The 14,173-nt window shown below is 43.3% G+C and overlaps 1 protein-coding gene across 1 annotated transcript in view; it reads right to left on the minus strand.

Moving 5' to 3' along the window:
- Positions 1-14,173, minus strand: part of SCAMP2 (secretory carrier membrane protein 2) — a 73,010-nt gene that overhangs the window by 25,008 nt on the left and 33,829 nt on the right. The window contains exon 2 of the mRNA XM_068275687.1: positions 659-739. Coding sequence (XP_068131788.1) covers positions 659-739 — 81 coding nt within the window. The remainder of the gene's footprint in view (positions 1-658; positions 740-14,173) is intronic.

Raw genomic sequence — 14,173 nt, forward strand, 5'->3', positions numbered from 1 at the left:
GGCCGATGGAATCAATACTAGTCTATAAGATCAAGTGTGAGCCCAGGGGTCATTGCCTTTCTATTTATCTTCAGACCAGAGTTGTGTAAAAGCAGATCTTCTAACTTTGAAAGAGACAAGCATTAGTATAAATGGCACGCCTTTCTCGGTTTTCTTTCCATTTACAAGAAAGTGGCAGATAAAATAAAAAAACAACAACTGAGTAACATTGTGCCTGCAACTATACACCACCCATCTGGTGGGATAGTGTAATGGTTAAGGGCTCTGCCTCTGACATAAGAGACCTGGGTTCAAATCTTGGCTCTTCCTATTCAGTAAGCCAGCACCTATTCGGCAAGGAGTTCTTTGGGCAAGACTCCCTAACACTGCTACTTCCTACAGAGTGTGCCTGCTTACAGCAGTACTGCCATGTTTATGTCCTGCTGTTCTCCATGTATGCTACCAACTCCAGTTTGTGTATTCAGTCTGGAGTTGGTCGTACTCGCATCTAAAGGGTGCATGATGTACTCCTGATGCCTTGTATCGTATGGCTCCACAGCCATGTTTGGATCTGGCTGTTCTATGTGTACATGGAATCATAATGGACAACTTTTGGTTTCTCATTCCACTTACATTAGTATAGAATTTTACATACAGCCATCATCTGTCACATACTCACCAAGTGAGCACTTTCAGTAAAAGGGTTAAATTCTTCGATATTCCCATGACTGCCGGTGGTGAGTTGTGTCACAGAGGGATCCTCAAAATCAAAACAAAAAAAGAGAAATATTAAAGCCAAATAATAAACGTTTTTGCCACAGACAGAAATAGCTACAAAATCACTCAATGCAGTTTTCAGTTTAGGCACAAAAACCTGTGATGTTTTAATCAAAGGAAAACTTAATTTGGCCTTCTTCCTGCTCATCACTATCCTCCCCATGTGATGTCCTGCTGTCAATGCCAGACATCTGCATTTAATGCAATGAAAAAGCATTTTCTCTCTATGGAACAGAGGCCAGAACAGCTGGACGGAGAAGAAATAAACAGATAACAGGTCAGCTACAAACGCATGATCCCCACAAGACTGGCTTTAAAGTGGACCTGAACTCTTTCACAGAACAGAAGGAAACCAGAGAAATGCACCCTGTATGTATTTAGGGAGTTTAGCCTGTCTAATGCCCCCTCATCTGTGTCTAAGCACAAGCTGTAATTTGATCTCTCCCCTGGGTCAGCCGATTGCCATGGCATATAAGCTAATTTGAAAGAAAGCACAGGATGCTAACAATATGTCTGCTTCCATTAAAGCAGGAAGTAGAAATTGTCGATTTATTGCAGGATTTGTATCAGCTGTAACAAAAATGTTTTTCTTATAGGTTATTATGCTGTTGATCTTTTAGAGCAGAGAGGAAGTTATAAGTTCAGGTCTGCTTTAAGTACAGGCAAATAAAGAAGATGCCTATGGTACCCCATGCTACAGTGACACCCGAACATCATGTCAAGCACACCATTTATGGAAATGTTAAACATTTATGCTGTGTACTAGTAGAAGGGACAGAAGTGTAGTGTAAATGTTGCATGCAAATAAAAAAAAAAAAAACAACAACAACCATGTTATTAAACCTAACCAGATAATTCACTTGTAAACACCAAATCAGCATGCTTCATTAGCATGGCAATAAAGATCTAAATTCATATACAATATTAGGGTTTTCCATATGGGTCAAGCTCGAACCTAATGCTGGGTACACACAATGCGTTTCCGCGTTCGATGCGTCGCTCGATGCGCTGCTCGATTCGATTATTTCCGACATGTTTCCGATTCGCGTTTCGATGGATAGTTAGGTCGATTTGCCATACTTTACATGGCATTTGACCTAAAAAAAAAAAAAATTCGAAATGCGCTCGGAAATCAAACGGCGCATTCGACGCCGAAACGCATAGTGTGTACCCAGCATTATAGGGTGACACTTTAGACAAGGAGCGCTATAACCAAGTGATGTTTATTGTTTCTATGGAGAAGGAAGTAGGGACAAAAGAGCAGTACACAATGGAGTGGCTTCATGAGGGTGAGCCGAGTAACTTAAAGAGCCGAGTAAATGCACTATACATTTAGGCATTTGCATGCACTCTGATGTTTGGGCTGCTTTTACACAACAAAAGCATTTTTAAAAAGGACAGACTTATCCCTAAAGGACAATTGTAATGAGAGGTATATGGAGGCTGCCATATTTATTTCCTTTTACACAGTATCAGTTACCTGGCTATCCTGCTGATCCTCTGCCTCTAATCTGTTTAGCCATAGAGCCTGAACACGCATGAAGCAGATCAGGCGTTTGACATTATTAGAAATTCAGACATTTTCTGACAAGATTAGCTGCATGCTTGTTTCTAGTGTGATTCAAACACTACTGCAGCAAAATAGGCCAGCAGAGCTGCCAGGCAACTGGTATTGTTTAACCCCATCCTGACTGCCTAATGCCGATCGGCAGCGGGAAGGTGGCTGCCCGAGGACCGCCTAACGCCTATTGGCGTCAAGTCCTGGGGGGTGGAGATTAGCAGGGAATGGAGGTGCGCATTAGCAACCGTTTCCTGTCGAGTTATGGAGCGGAGCCTGCTAGCCACAATCACGGCTAGCAGGCTGTTAGTAAACGACAGGGGAAACAAACACCTTCATTTGTACAGAGCTGCGATCTAGCGCAGCGATGTACAGGGGCACTCGGATGTCCCTCAAAACTGCTCGCATTGAAAGGCCTCTCATAGGCTGATGGCTAGGAGAGGAGGGGAAGAAGATGGATTGTCGTCCTATGTCAATTTAGGATGGGGAAGGGGGGGGATGGAGGGAAAATGCTTTTTTTGTTTAATGTAAAAAAAAAAAAAAATAAACGATTGCAGCAGCGATCAGAGACAAAGAATGCCCTGTTAAGGGATACTGTAGGGGGGGGCGCGTCGGGGGAAAATGAGCTGAACTTACCCGGGGCTTCTAATGGTCCCCCGCAGACATCCTGTGTTGGCGCAGCCACTCACCGATGCTCCGGCCCCGCCTCCAGTTCACTTCTGGAATTTCTGACTTTAAAGTCAGAAAACCACTGCGCCTGCACGCCCGTGTCCTCGCCCCCGCTGATGTCACCAGGAGTGTACTGCGCAGACACAGACCATACTGGGCCTGCGCTGTGCGCTCTTGATGACATCAGCGGGATCGAGGACACGGCAACGCAGGCGCAGTGGTTTTCTGACTTTAAAGTCAGAAATTCCAGAAGTGAACTGGAGGCGGGGCCGGAGCATCGGTGAGTGGCTGCGCCAAAACAGGATGTCTGTGGGGGACCGTTAGAAGCCCCGGGTAAGTTCAACTCATTTTCCCCTGACCCCCCTACAGTATCCCTTTAAGGACAAAAAAAAGGAGGTAAGACCCATTTGTTTGCTAAGTTGTACAGGATCTTCTCAAAAAATTAGCATATTGTGATAAAGTTCATTGTTTTCTGTAATGTACTGATAAACATTTGACTTTCATATATGTTATATTCAAATACACACAACTGAAGTAGTTCAAGCCTTTTATTGTTTTAATATTGATGATTTTGGCATACAGTTCATGAAAACCCAAATTTCCTATCTCAAAAAATTAGCATATTTCATCCGACCAATAAAAGAAAAGTGTTTTTAAAACAAAAAAAAGTCAACCTTCAAATAATTATATTCAGTTATGCACTCAATACTTGGTCGGGAATCCTTTTGCAGAAATGACTGCTTCAATGCGGCGTGGCATGGAGGCAATCAGCCTGTGGCACTGCTCAGGTGTTATGGAGGCCCAGGATGCTTTGATAACGGCCGTAAGCTCATCCAGAGTGTTGGGTCTTGCGTCTCTCAACTTTCTCTTCACAATATCCCACATTCTCTATGGGGTTCAGTTCAGGAGAGTTGGCAGGCCAATTGAGCACAGTAATACCATGGTCAGTAAACCATTTACCAGTTGTTGTGGCACTGTGAGCAGGTGCCAGGTTGTGCTGAAAAATGAAATCTTCATCTCCATAAAGCTTTTCAGCAGATGGAAGCATGAAGTGCTCCAAAATCTCCTGATAGCTAGCTGCATTGACCCTTCCCTTGATAAAACACAGTGGACCAACACCAGCAGCTGACATGGCACCCCAGACCATCACTGACTGTGGGTACTTGACACTGGACTTAAGGCATTTTAGCATTTCCCTCTCCCCAGTCTTCCTCCAGACTCTGGCACCTTGATTTACGAATGACATGCAAAAGTTGCTTTCATCCAAAAAAAAAAAAAGTACTTTGGACCACTGAGCAACAGTCCAGTGCTGCTTCTCTGTAGCCCAGGTCAGGCGCTTCTGCCGCTGTTTCTGGTTCAAAAGTGGGTTCATGCTTTAATCTGCTGAAAAGCTTTATGGAGATGAAGATTTCATTTTTCAGCACAACCTGGCACCTGCTCACAGTGCCAAAACCACTGGTAAATGGTTTACTGACCATGGTATTACTCTGCTCAATTGGCCTGCCAACTCTCCTGACCTGAACCCCATAGAGAATCTGTGGGATATTGTGAAGAGAAAGTTGAGAGACGCAAGACCCAACACTCTGGATGAGCTTAAGGCCGCTATCGAAGCATCCTGGGCCTCCATAACACCTGAGCAGTGCCACAGGCTGATTGCCTCCATGCCACTCCGCATTGAAGGAGTCATTTCTGCAAAAGGATTACCGACCAAGTATTGAGTGCATAACTGAATATAATTATTTGAAGGTTGACTTTTTTTGTTTTAAAAACACTTCTTTTATTGGTCGGATGAAATATGCTAATTTTTTGAGATAGGAAATTTGGGTTTTTATGAGCTGTATGCCAAAATCATCAATATTAAAACAATAAAAGGCTTAAACTACTTCAGTTGTGTGTATTTGAATCTAAAATATATGAAAGTCTAATGTTTATCAGTACATTACAAAAAATAATGAACTTTATCACAATATGCTAATTTTTTGAGAAGATCCTGTATGGCTGTGCAGCAAGCTGTCAAAGCTGGATAGCTCTGATTTGTGAAAAATGGCCTAGTGTAATGATCGCTGCTGCAGCAGGCATTGCTGGAAGTAGTAGTGCTGCAGCTCAGGTAGTTCTGATCTCTTTTCATGCAAGCTGCATAGCTTTGTCGGCCTTTCCCTGCTGTCAGCTTGTGACTGATTATCATTCACCTGTGTGGGAATCTGCATGTCTGCTCCCATTGGATGACCTCAGTATAAAGATCTGCTTCCTGCAGGGTTTCCTTGGGTTTTCATAGCTTCAGTTTAAGCCTGTCTTGCTGTCGCTTCAGCCCCCGATCGTGTTTCTTGTTCTAAAAGATACTTTGCTGGTTTTGCATCATATATTGGTTCATTGCCCATATATATGCATACCAGCACGTTTATTATTTTCCTTGTATTCGTGTTACGTTGATACATCAGTGTCGCTGATGTATACGTACACGAACTGTTTATATCCTGTGTGCAGTTAGTCAGCCTTCCAGCACGTTTTGGTAGTTTGCGCGTATCGTGAGCACCTGTGCTGAGCTAGTATCCTGGTCCTGTTCGTGGATTGCGTTCATCTCTGCGAGGAGATAACGAATCCTTCTGAATCCTGTCCTGTTACCGTTTGTGGATTGCGTTCATCTCTGCGAAGAGATAGCGAATCCTTCTGAGTCCTGTTCCCTGTATTACTCCAGTCCTAGTCAGCGTTCCTGCTTATGTCATATATCGGTTCATTGCCGATATATACATATGTTAGTCAGACGTTACAAATAGTTTCATTGATAGCTGTAATTGTAATACGCTAGGAAAACATACTTATTGTATATTTGTCTGTGTTACGTTCATCTATCTTGATCCTGCTATTTCCTGACTATCCTGTCCTGTCTTTGTGAGGCATGCCATCGCTGCAATCGCATTGGCTGCCTCATTCCAGTCTGTCTTGTTTTGGACGCTTGCTGTCGCTAAGTAGCCGCTAGCTAGCAAGCGTTCATTCTGTCTAACTGTCCTGATCTCCTCAGTTCTGGTTTATGCGCTCAGCGCTACTTTGCGCTGAGACGTTATAACGAAAGCATTGTTTGTGGCTGTCAGATCTGCACCGGCTGTGTGCGCCACAATCTCCTATTGGAGTCAGTCCTCCCCTCCACTATACTAGGGATAGCCTGTTTCCTTGTGCTAGTGTGTGTACCTCCTCCACGCCAGCTCATGCGTTGCATGCTGACTGTGGAGAATACACCACCAAGCCTTACACCTAGTCACTAGAGGTGTGTAAGCCTGTAGTCCTGAAGTGGTTAAAGGAAGTAAATATGGCAGCCTCCATATCCCTCTCGTTGCAGTTGTCCTTAACCCTTGACAAATGCATACAATTGTAAATACAATACATATTAAGCAAGACTCAACAAATGCTGCCCAAATCTGCAATGTGCCTATCCTCTTAATGGCAGACTTCCAGGATGCAGTGAGATAAATGTGGTGTGTAAGCTGGAACTTTCACAGGTATTCGTGAACAGTGGACTAAAAGTGCATCATAAAGTGGACACACCCAGCTCCAACAGGTTTCTCCAGTGATGACTCAGACATGACCCAGTGACTTACAAGAGGAAAGTCTGAAATTAATAACTCCAAGACAGCCACACAAACCTGTGAAAGCTACAGAAAGCCATCACCAAGGGTCTAGTCATATGTCACCAAATTCTGTCAAGTAACTTATGATCTCAAACAAAGAATAGTTAGCCATCAGGAATGAGAAACCCTGCGCTATACAAGCATCATTTTTAGGCATTAGTTTTACCCGGTGATGGCCTTTCCTGTATCTTTTTGTGGACTGTGTAATAACTATTGTATATCCCTGCAGCTTCCACCCCCACGTCACACTGCATTACTGGGAAAGTAACAGAATGTGATCTGACACGTCGGCCCCTTAGGCCTGGATCTCCACACTTTGGTAAATGTTGTTACGAAGTTAAACCAGGGAAGTCTTACACAAGTTTACTTCATTATTTAATGCTCCAATTGAGAAGAATGTAAAGGTCCTAGCAGATAATGTTACAACAGCAAGCTGAGGGGAGCTGTCAGTTTTCAGAATATGTATACATTCCTAGTTTAGGAGGGGGGGGGGGTCGTCCTAGTATTGATCTCCATTACTGCTGCACAACTGATCAAACCCTTGCTAGCGAGATTTTGCCAGCATATTGGGCGAAAGATCAATTAGGCGGCTATATTACAGCACAAATCATCTTCCAATTCGATAAAACTGAAGGCTGGATGGGACACAATATCGAGTAATGCATGGGCACCTTAACTGTAGGCTTGAAATAGTGCTCCTAATGCCTGGTACACACCATGCAATTTCCCATCAGATAGATGGGTCAATAGATAATTTCTGACCGATCTGATCGGATTTCCGTTTTTTTTTCTGATCTATTTTCTAATCACTTCTATGCAAATCGATCAGAAAAAGGATTGGAAATGTTATGTTGGTAATCTTTGGAGGGTCCGTGCTCGGCGACAGGGGACCAGAAGACACAGAGGAGAGTCTCATTAGGATCCTTCAGCAAGTATATGATTTTGTACCCGAGCTTCGACCCAGATACACTTTATTTTGGAATCTCATTACAATTGTTTTTCTTTGATGTCTTTCACACATATTTAAATGTGAATAAAAAATAGTTATTATAACATCCTGTGAAGACAAACATCACTAGTTTAAATTTGAACGGACAATTATAAAAGCATAAAAATATTTTAAGCTTGTGTGGGCTGCTCAGTTTCTGGCAAGATTATCCGTATAAAATAAGGTATGAAAACAGACTTGGAAAGTAACCCATAGATAATTTTTAAATAAGTTTAAAATTGTCTCATTTCAACAGTTAAACATTATAGGGAACTTAAAGTGAGATGCATATGGTGGCTGTCAGTTGCTTGGCAGTCCTGCTTATCTCTTTGGCTGCAGTACTGTCTGAATCACACACCTGAAACAAACAACTAATCCAGTCAGACTTCAGTCAGAGCACTTAAAGCCTCATCTACACAATACAATTTTCCGTCAGATCGGATCTATTAGATAATTTCCAATCGTATTGCGTTAGATTTTGCAGTAGATTTTGTACTTATCAAAGCAAAATCTATCGCAAAATTGATCTGAAACAATTTGGATGACTACACACTATGCAATTTCTTATTAGATCTATCTAACAGATCCGTCTATTTGATGGAAAATTGTACCGTGTAGCTGAGGCTTAAGGTCCGTACACATGCCTGATCGCTCAGAAACAGCCATCAGTCCACCGACAGACTGTACACATGCTGTACTGTCTGCTGAAAACACGCCCAGCAGGAGGCGACGACGGACCCGTCCTTGCCTTTGATCAGGCATGTGTACGGACCTTTAAGGTAGTCATACATGATGGGCAGAATCGACCAAGAGACAATAGAATTGATTAGAGAGATCTGTTGGCTGCCCACACACCGCAGGCTGATTCCTGATCAATTTCATGCTGAAATTGATCTGGAATTGGCCGTGTGGCGCCGCATCGCTGATCTGACGCTGCCCCCCCCATAATGTCTAGTGTGCCCCCCCCCCTGATGCCCAGTGCATTACCTGTCCGTGGCTGGGACTTGTCCACCACTGGCTCGAGACGCAGACCTTGGTCCCTACACACACCCAATGTGATTGCCGGTGTACACGTGGGCGCATGTGTGAAATCTCTTGTTACCATGTGGGGCACGTGTATGGACACCGGACTTCGCCCAGAGCCAGTGGCAGACAAGGATAGGTAAGGTATACACTGTACAGGGCACTGGCAAGGCACATTGCATATTAGAGGGGACAGCATTTAGGGTTTTACACCAAAACAAGAACCAGAAGTTCCCTAAAAACCGCACCACTCAACTCAGAGGTAACAAATAAATGACATCTTTATTCAGTACATCAAACCATAAAAACAATTAAAATCAGCATCAAGGAGCACTCCACAAAATAGTATATACATGTGATAAATAACAGAGACTGTAAACTCATAAACGTCCTGCAAAAATGACAGTATATATATACATATGTGTACACTCACACCGGGTGAGTGATGAATGATGAATGATAAGTGCACTTTATTGTTAGCTGAACTTTAGTATCCGGGGTTGCATTTACTTATCATTCATCACTCACCCGGTGTGAGTGTACACATATGTATATATATACTGTCATTTTTGCAGGACGTTTATGAGTTTACAGTCTCTGTTATTTATCACATGTATATACTATTTTGTGGAGTGCTCCTTGATGCTGATTTTAATTGTTTTTATGGTTTGATGTACTGAATAAAGATGTCATTTATTTGTTACCTCTGAGTTGAGTGGTGCGGTTTTTAGGGAACTTCTGGTTCTTGTTTTGGTGTAGATTTATGGTTCCTTTCTGCACACTCCTCATTCATTCATTTATTTACCTAGATTCTATGGTAATGTGGATGGTGCTTGCCCATATGTTTTGTCTCTCTAGCATTTAGGGTTTTGTCACGTTCGTCCCAATATCGCCGCACACCCAATCAAGCAAGTTGGCCCTACATCTTGCAGCATATCCGACCAATTCATGCAACTGCCATTCGGGCATGCACTTGGTGGCACCGATTTTCATCCCATTCGATTATAATTACATTGTCAATCAGCTACCAAGATGCCGGATGTATGGCCACATTTAATCTGTGTGCTTGTTTAGGGTCTATGGCTAAAAAGTATCAAAGGCAGATGGCAAAAAAGGACAGCCAGGCAATTTGCAGTGTTTAAAAGGGAATAAATGTTAGCCTCCATATTCGCCTAACTTCAGATGTGCTTGAAAGAGTACTTGTAGTGAAAAAAGTTACAAAAAGTAAGATGCCTAACTCCGTAGTGGCAAACCACTCCATCACAGGTGTGAAATTGAAGGGACACGGGCCGAATGCAGCCCTCCTTGCCATTTTATGTGGCCCTTGAGAGCTTTAAATTTGCACAAGAGTAAGCAGTAAAAAATAAATAAATGAATAAAAAAAACAAAGCAAACTTCCTTCCCATCCAGAGAAGCACACCGAAACATTGTCCGTTTAAGGTGCAGCAACAGCTCAAGGCCACGTGTATCCTTCGCCTTCCCTCAGTCAAGCACGTCCTGTGCAGGATGCTACAGGGATGCGGCAACAGCTCACGGCCACGTGTATTCTTCGCCTTCCCTCACTCAAGCACGTCCTGTGCAGGATGCTACAGGGATGCAGCAATAGCTCACGGCCACGTGTATTCTTCGCCTTCCCTCACTCAAGCACGTCCTGTGCAGGATGTGCTTGACGGCGGGAAGAGGAATATGCGTGTCTGGCCGAAAACTAAAATAACCCACGGCGGGGATCGGAGGACACTCATGGACCGGCGAGGGCACAGGATGGCTACAGGGTGCTTTGGGAAGCCTCAGGTAAGTGAAACTTTGTTTCTTTTCCTGGGTTAAGGTTCCCTTTAAAAATTGTTAAAGCTTAATGAAGAATTTGGCCTGGGAGACTATGTATTAGATCTTGGCCCCTTACATGATTAAAGTGTACATGACATCACAACAAAGAAAAAAAACATACATACCCTGGGGTATCCTCCAGCCACACTGAGGAAAAATCGGGCCCTCGCCGTACTCCTCTGCTTCCTGGATCGTCCAGTAGAAGCTCTGGTATCTCCGCAAGTCAAAGCCAGTCGGCGCAGGTGCAGTCCGGCATCGCGTGTTCCCGGTGAGACTCCCACAGCCAGGAGTGTACTGACTTGGAGATACCGGGGCTTCTACTGTACAATGCAGGAGCTGGAGGAGGACGGCGAGGTACCGATTAGCCTGTAGGAGGCTGGAGGAAGCTCCAGGTATGTATACAATTTTTCTTTGTCGAGATCTAAGATTTACTTCAAGTTTGACAGCCCTGCTCTAGCTAGCCCGGAGGCTTTTTGGATCCTCCTGTAGCCCACCGGTCCAGCACAAGGTGAAGGTTACCACTAAAGATACAATCTAGATTGTACAATATTACCACTTTTAGGTATTATGAGGGGACTACATAAAGAATCCATTTATGGTATATTCACTTGTTTACCCTTTTACTAAATACATTTGCTAAGATTGCGCAATCAATTTTGTATCATTAGTGGTTCTTGTGACCGTGCTCTCACCATGGGCAAGAGCATATGGACAGGGTATGTGTAAGTAAGGTCACACATGCCCAGTAGAATGAAACACTATTGCCGTGTGGACCTTTCTTGAGCATGCTCAGTCCACAGCCAGAAGTACTGCCATAAGAAGGATCCTGCACTGTAACAGTGGGCTCTATGAGGCTTCCAACTACTGAGGTAAATGTCTATCTTTAATAAACTCCTCCTGATTACAGGTTTACTTTAACATTGATATTAGTGTGGTTTTGTGTATCCTTAGCTGCTCTTTCTGTTCTGCTTCAACTAATGCATAAGACCCATCAATTTATACAACAATCTTAGTGCACATTAGCAATCTCAGGATAGTATTTTTTTTAAGTATAGAGACAACAAAATTCTCTTTTTTCCTACTTTATAATATTTTTAAAGGGTAGCCCTAGTATCCAGAAGCTCTGCTAATGGACTGGAAAGGAATCTGTGCTACATGCTCTTTATAAACACAAATAGTTGGTGTAGTAGGGTGGAGCACTTCCAGGATATTACTGCTCTAAGAATCTGGTAGAATGTTACTTGTCTGGATCCAGCCTGTTAAAAGTGCAAACAAGATGTCACAAGAAGGAGGAGTAAAAACAAATATCATAAATGACTGAGAACTTAAAGAGAACCCGAGGTGGGTTTGAAGAATATTATCTGCATACAGAGGCTGGATCTGCCTATACAGCCCAGCCTCTGTTGCTATCCCAAACCCCCCTAAGGTCCCCCTGCACTCTGCAATCCCTCATAAATCACAGCCACGCTACTGACAAACAGCTTGTCAGAGCTGGCTGTGTTTATCTCTATAGTGTCAGTCTGCTGCTCTCCCTGCCTCCTGCAGAACTTCGGTCCCCGCCTGCATCCCTTCCCTCCCTGCTGATTGGAGGGAAGGGACGGGGGCAGGGACCGGAGCTATGCAGGAGGCGGGGAGAGCAGCAGACTGACACTACAGATGTAAACACAGCCTCACAGCACGGCTGTGATTTATGAGGGATTGCAGAGTGCAGAGGGACCTTAGTGGGGTTTGGGATAGCAACAGAAGCTGGGCTGTATAGGCAGATCCAGCCTCTGTATGCAGATAACATTCTTTAAACACACCTCGGGTTCTCTTTAACATCCAGGCACTGTACTATAGGCTGGTCATACACATATCAAAATTCTCCAGCAAATCAGCCACTTGTAATCCACATCTGCAGGTGATGGATTGTCCTCATTCTTATTGTTGGCTTTACGGGTTATAATTCTAGGTTTACACGGTTATCTGCACCAATGGCATCAGCTCCTGTTTATGAAGTAACCATACAGTGTAATGATCATGTAATGAACTCGCTTATTAGGAATGAGAAAGAACTGCTCTGTAATTGGACTTCTACAGCTTCCTAAACACGCCAGATGGTACTTGGCAAAGGCAAGCAATCAGGGCTACCTCTGCATCCAGCATGTGAAATGGCCCAGATGAGTTGCCAAGAAATCCAGAGTGCTGGATCCTCTCAACCAAGCCCATTGTTTCTCAATCTTACCCATTCTGATCGATCAAGCACTGTGCCTTTAGCCCCTACGTAGCAACAGAATGCATCACTAATCTGCAGGCTAGTGATGCATAAGTACAGAACTCAGCCGCAAACTACTGCCCGAGTGATAGAGTCAGAGTACATGTGTACAAGGCTTATTAGCAGAGGGACTGGCAATTACATTAATGAAAGGGAAAGCCACAATTTTAAAGTGAACATGAGGAAAATCCAAGATAAAAAAAAAATAATAATCCCCCAGAGGCTTCCCGTGTCCTCCTGGAGTCCACCGCGGCTGCCCGGGACTATCCTGAAGATTGCGACCATGCTCATCTTCATGCGTGAGCACAGCCTTGCTGCATCCACACAAGTACAGACAGGCTTGCGCAGTAGTATGGAGCCACTGAGGAATGAACAGTTCCTGCTTACTGCACAGGCCTGGCTGTACTTGTGCAGGCACAACATGGCCGCAATCATGCAGGAATAGGAGTGCGGTCAAGATCAGAAATCCAACAAGCTCTTGTCAGAAATCTTTCAGGGCTCCACGCATGGCAACAGTGGGAGCCAGGAGGATGAGTGAAGCCTCTGCAGAATCCAAAGGCTTAGATCCTCGTCTTAGGAAAGTATCTGTTTTTTTTTACCCGTAGGTTCGCCTCAACTCTTGACACTTCTGGGACCCTTTAAGTCCTATGTCCGACCTTGTCTACCAAAATAATTTTCTGTAACCTAAAACAACCAACAAGTTCTTAAATGCTTATGGCAAAAATTATATAATATATATATATATATATATATATATATATATATATATATATATATATATATATATATATATATATATATATATATATATATATATATATATATATTTTTATTGTCACATTACTGCCACAAACATAAATCAATTTTATTGGAATCCCACGTGAAAGTCCAGTACAAAGTGGTGTACACGTGACAAGTGGAACGAAAATCATACATGAAAACGTTTGGGGACCCCTGGCCTAGTGTGTTCCTACCCTCTGAGTACACGTCAAACATCACATTTGGAAAATGTGGCATCTGTGGTTTCAGTATTTCTGTGAATGTTGATCACCTGGGAGTCTAACACCTATCAGTTCTTCTGCAGAAAGTAGTGTGTGTGTGTGTGTGTGTTTTTGTGTGTGTGTTTTTGTGTGTGTGTTTTTGTGTGTGTGTTTTTGTGTTTTTGTGTGTGTGTTTTTGTGTTTTTGTGTGTGTGTTTTTGTGTGTGTGTGTGTTTTTGTGTTTTTGTGTGTGTGTGTGTTTGTGTGTGTGTTTGTGTGTGTGTGTGTTTGTGTGTGTGTGTGTGTGTGTGTGTGTGTGTGTGTGTGTGTGTGTGTGTGTGTGTGTGTGTGTGTGTAACAACTGGATCCTCAATTCTTCCTGGTTTGAATTCTATTGGATGATGGCAAAATTCCTTTGACATTCTCGTCCATCTTGACATAACTGCAACACACAATTTCTGCAGAAGAAGAACTGATAGGTGTTAGACTCCCAGGTGA

Source organism: Hyperolius riggenbachi, chromosome 3 (assembly GCF_040937935.1).
Source record: "Hyperolius riggenbachi isolate aHypRig1 chromosome 3, aHypRig1.pri, whole genome shotgun sequence".
Classification (NCBI taxonomy): domain Eukaryota; kingdom Metazoa; phylum Chordata; class Amphibia; order Anura; family Hyperoliidae; genus Hyperolius; species Hyperolius riggenbachi.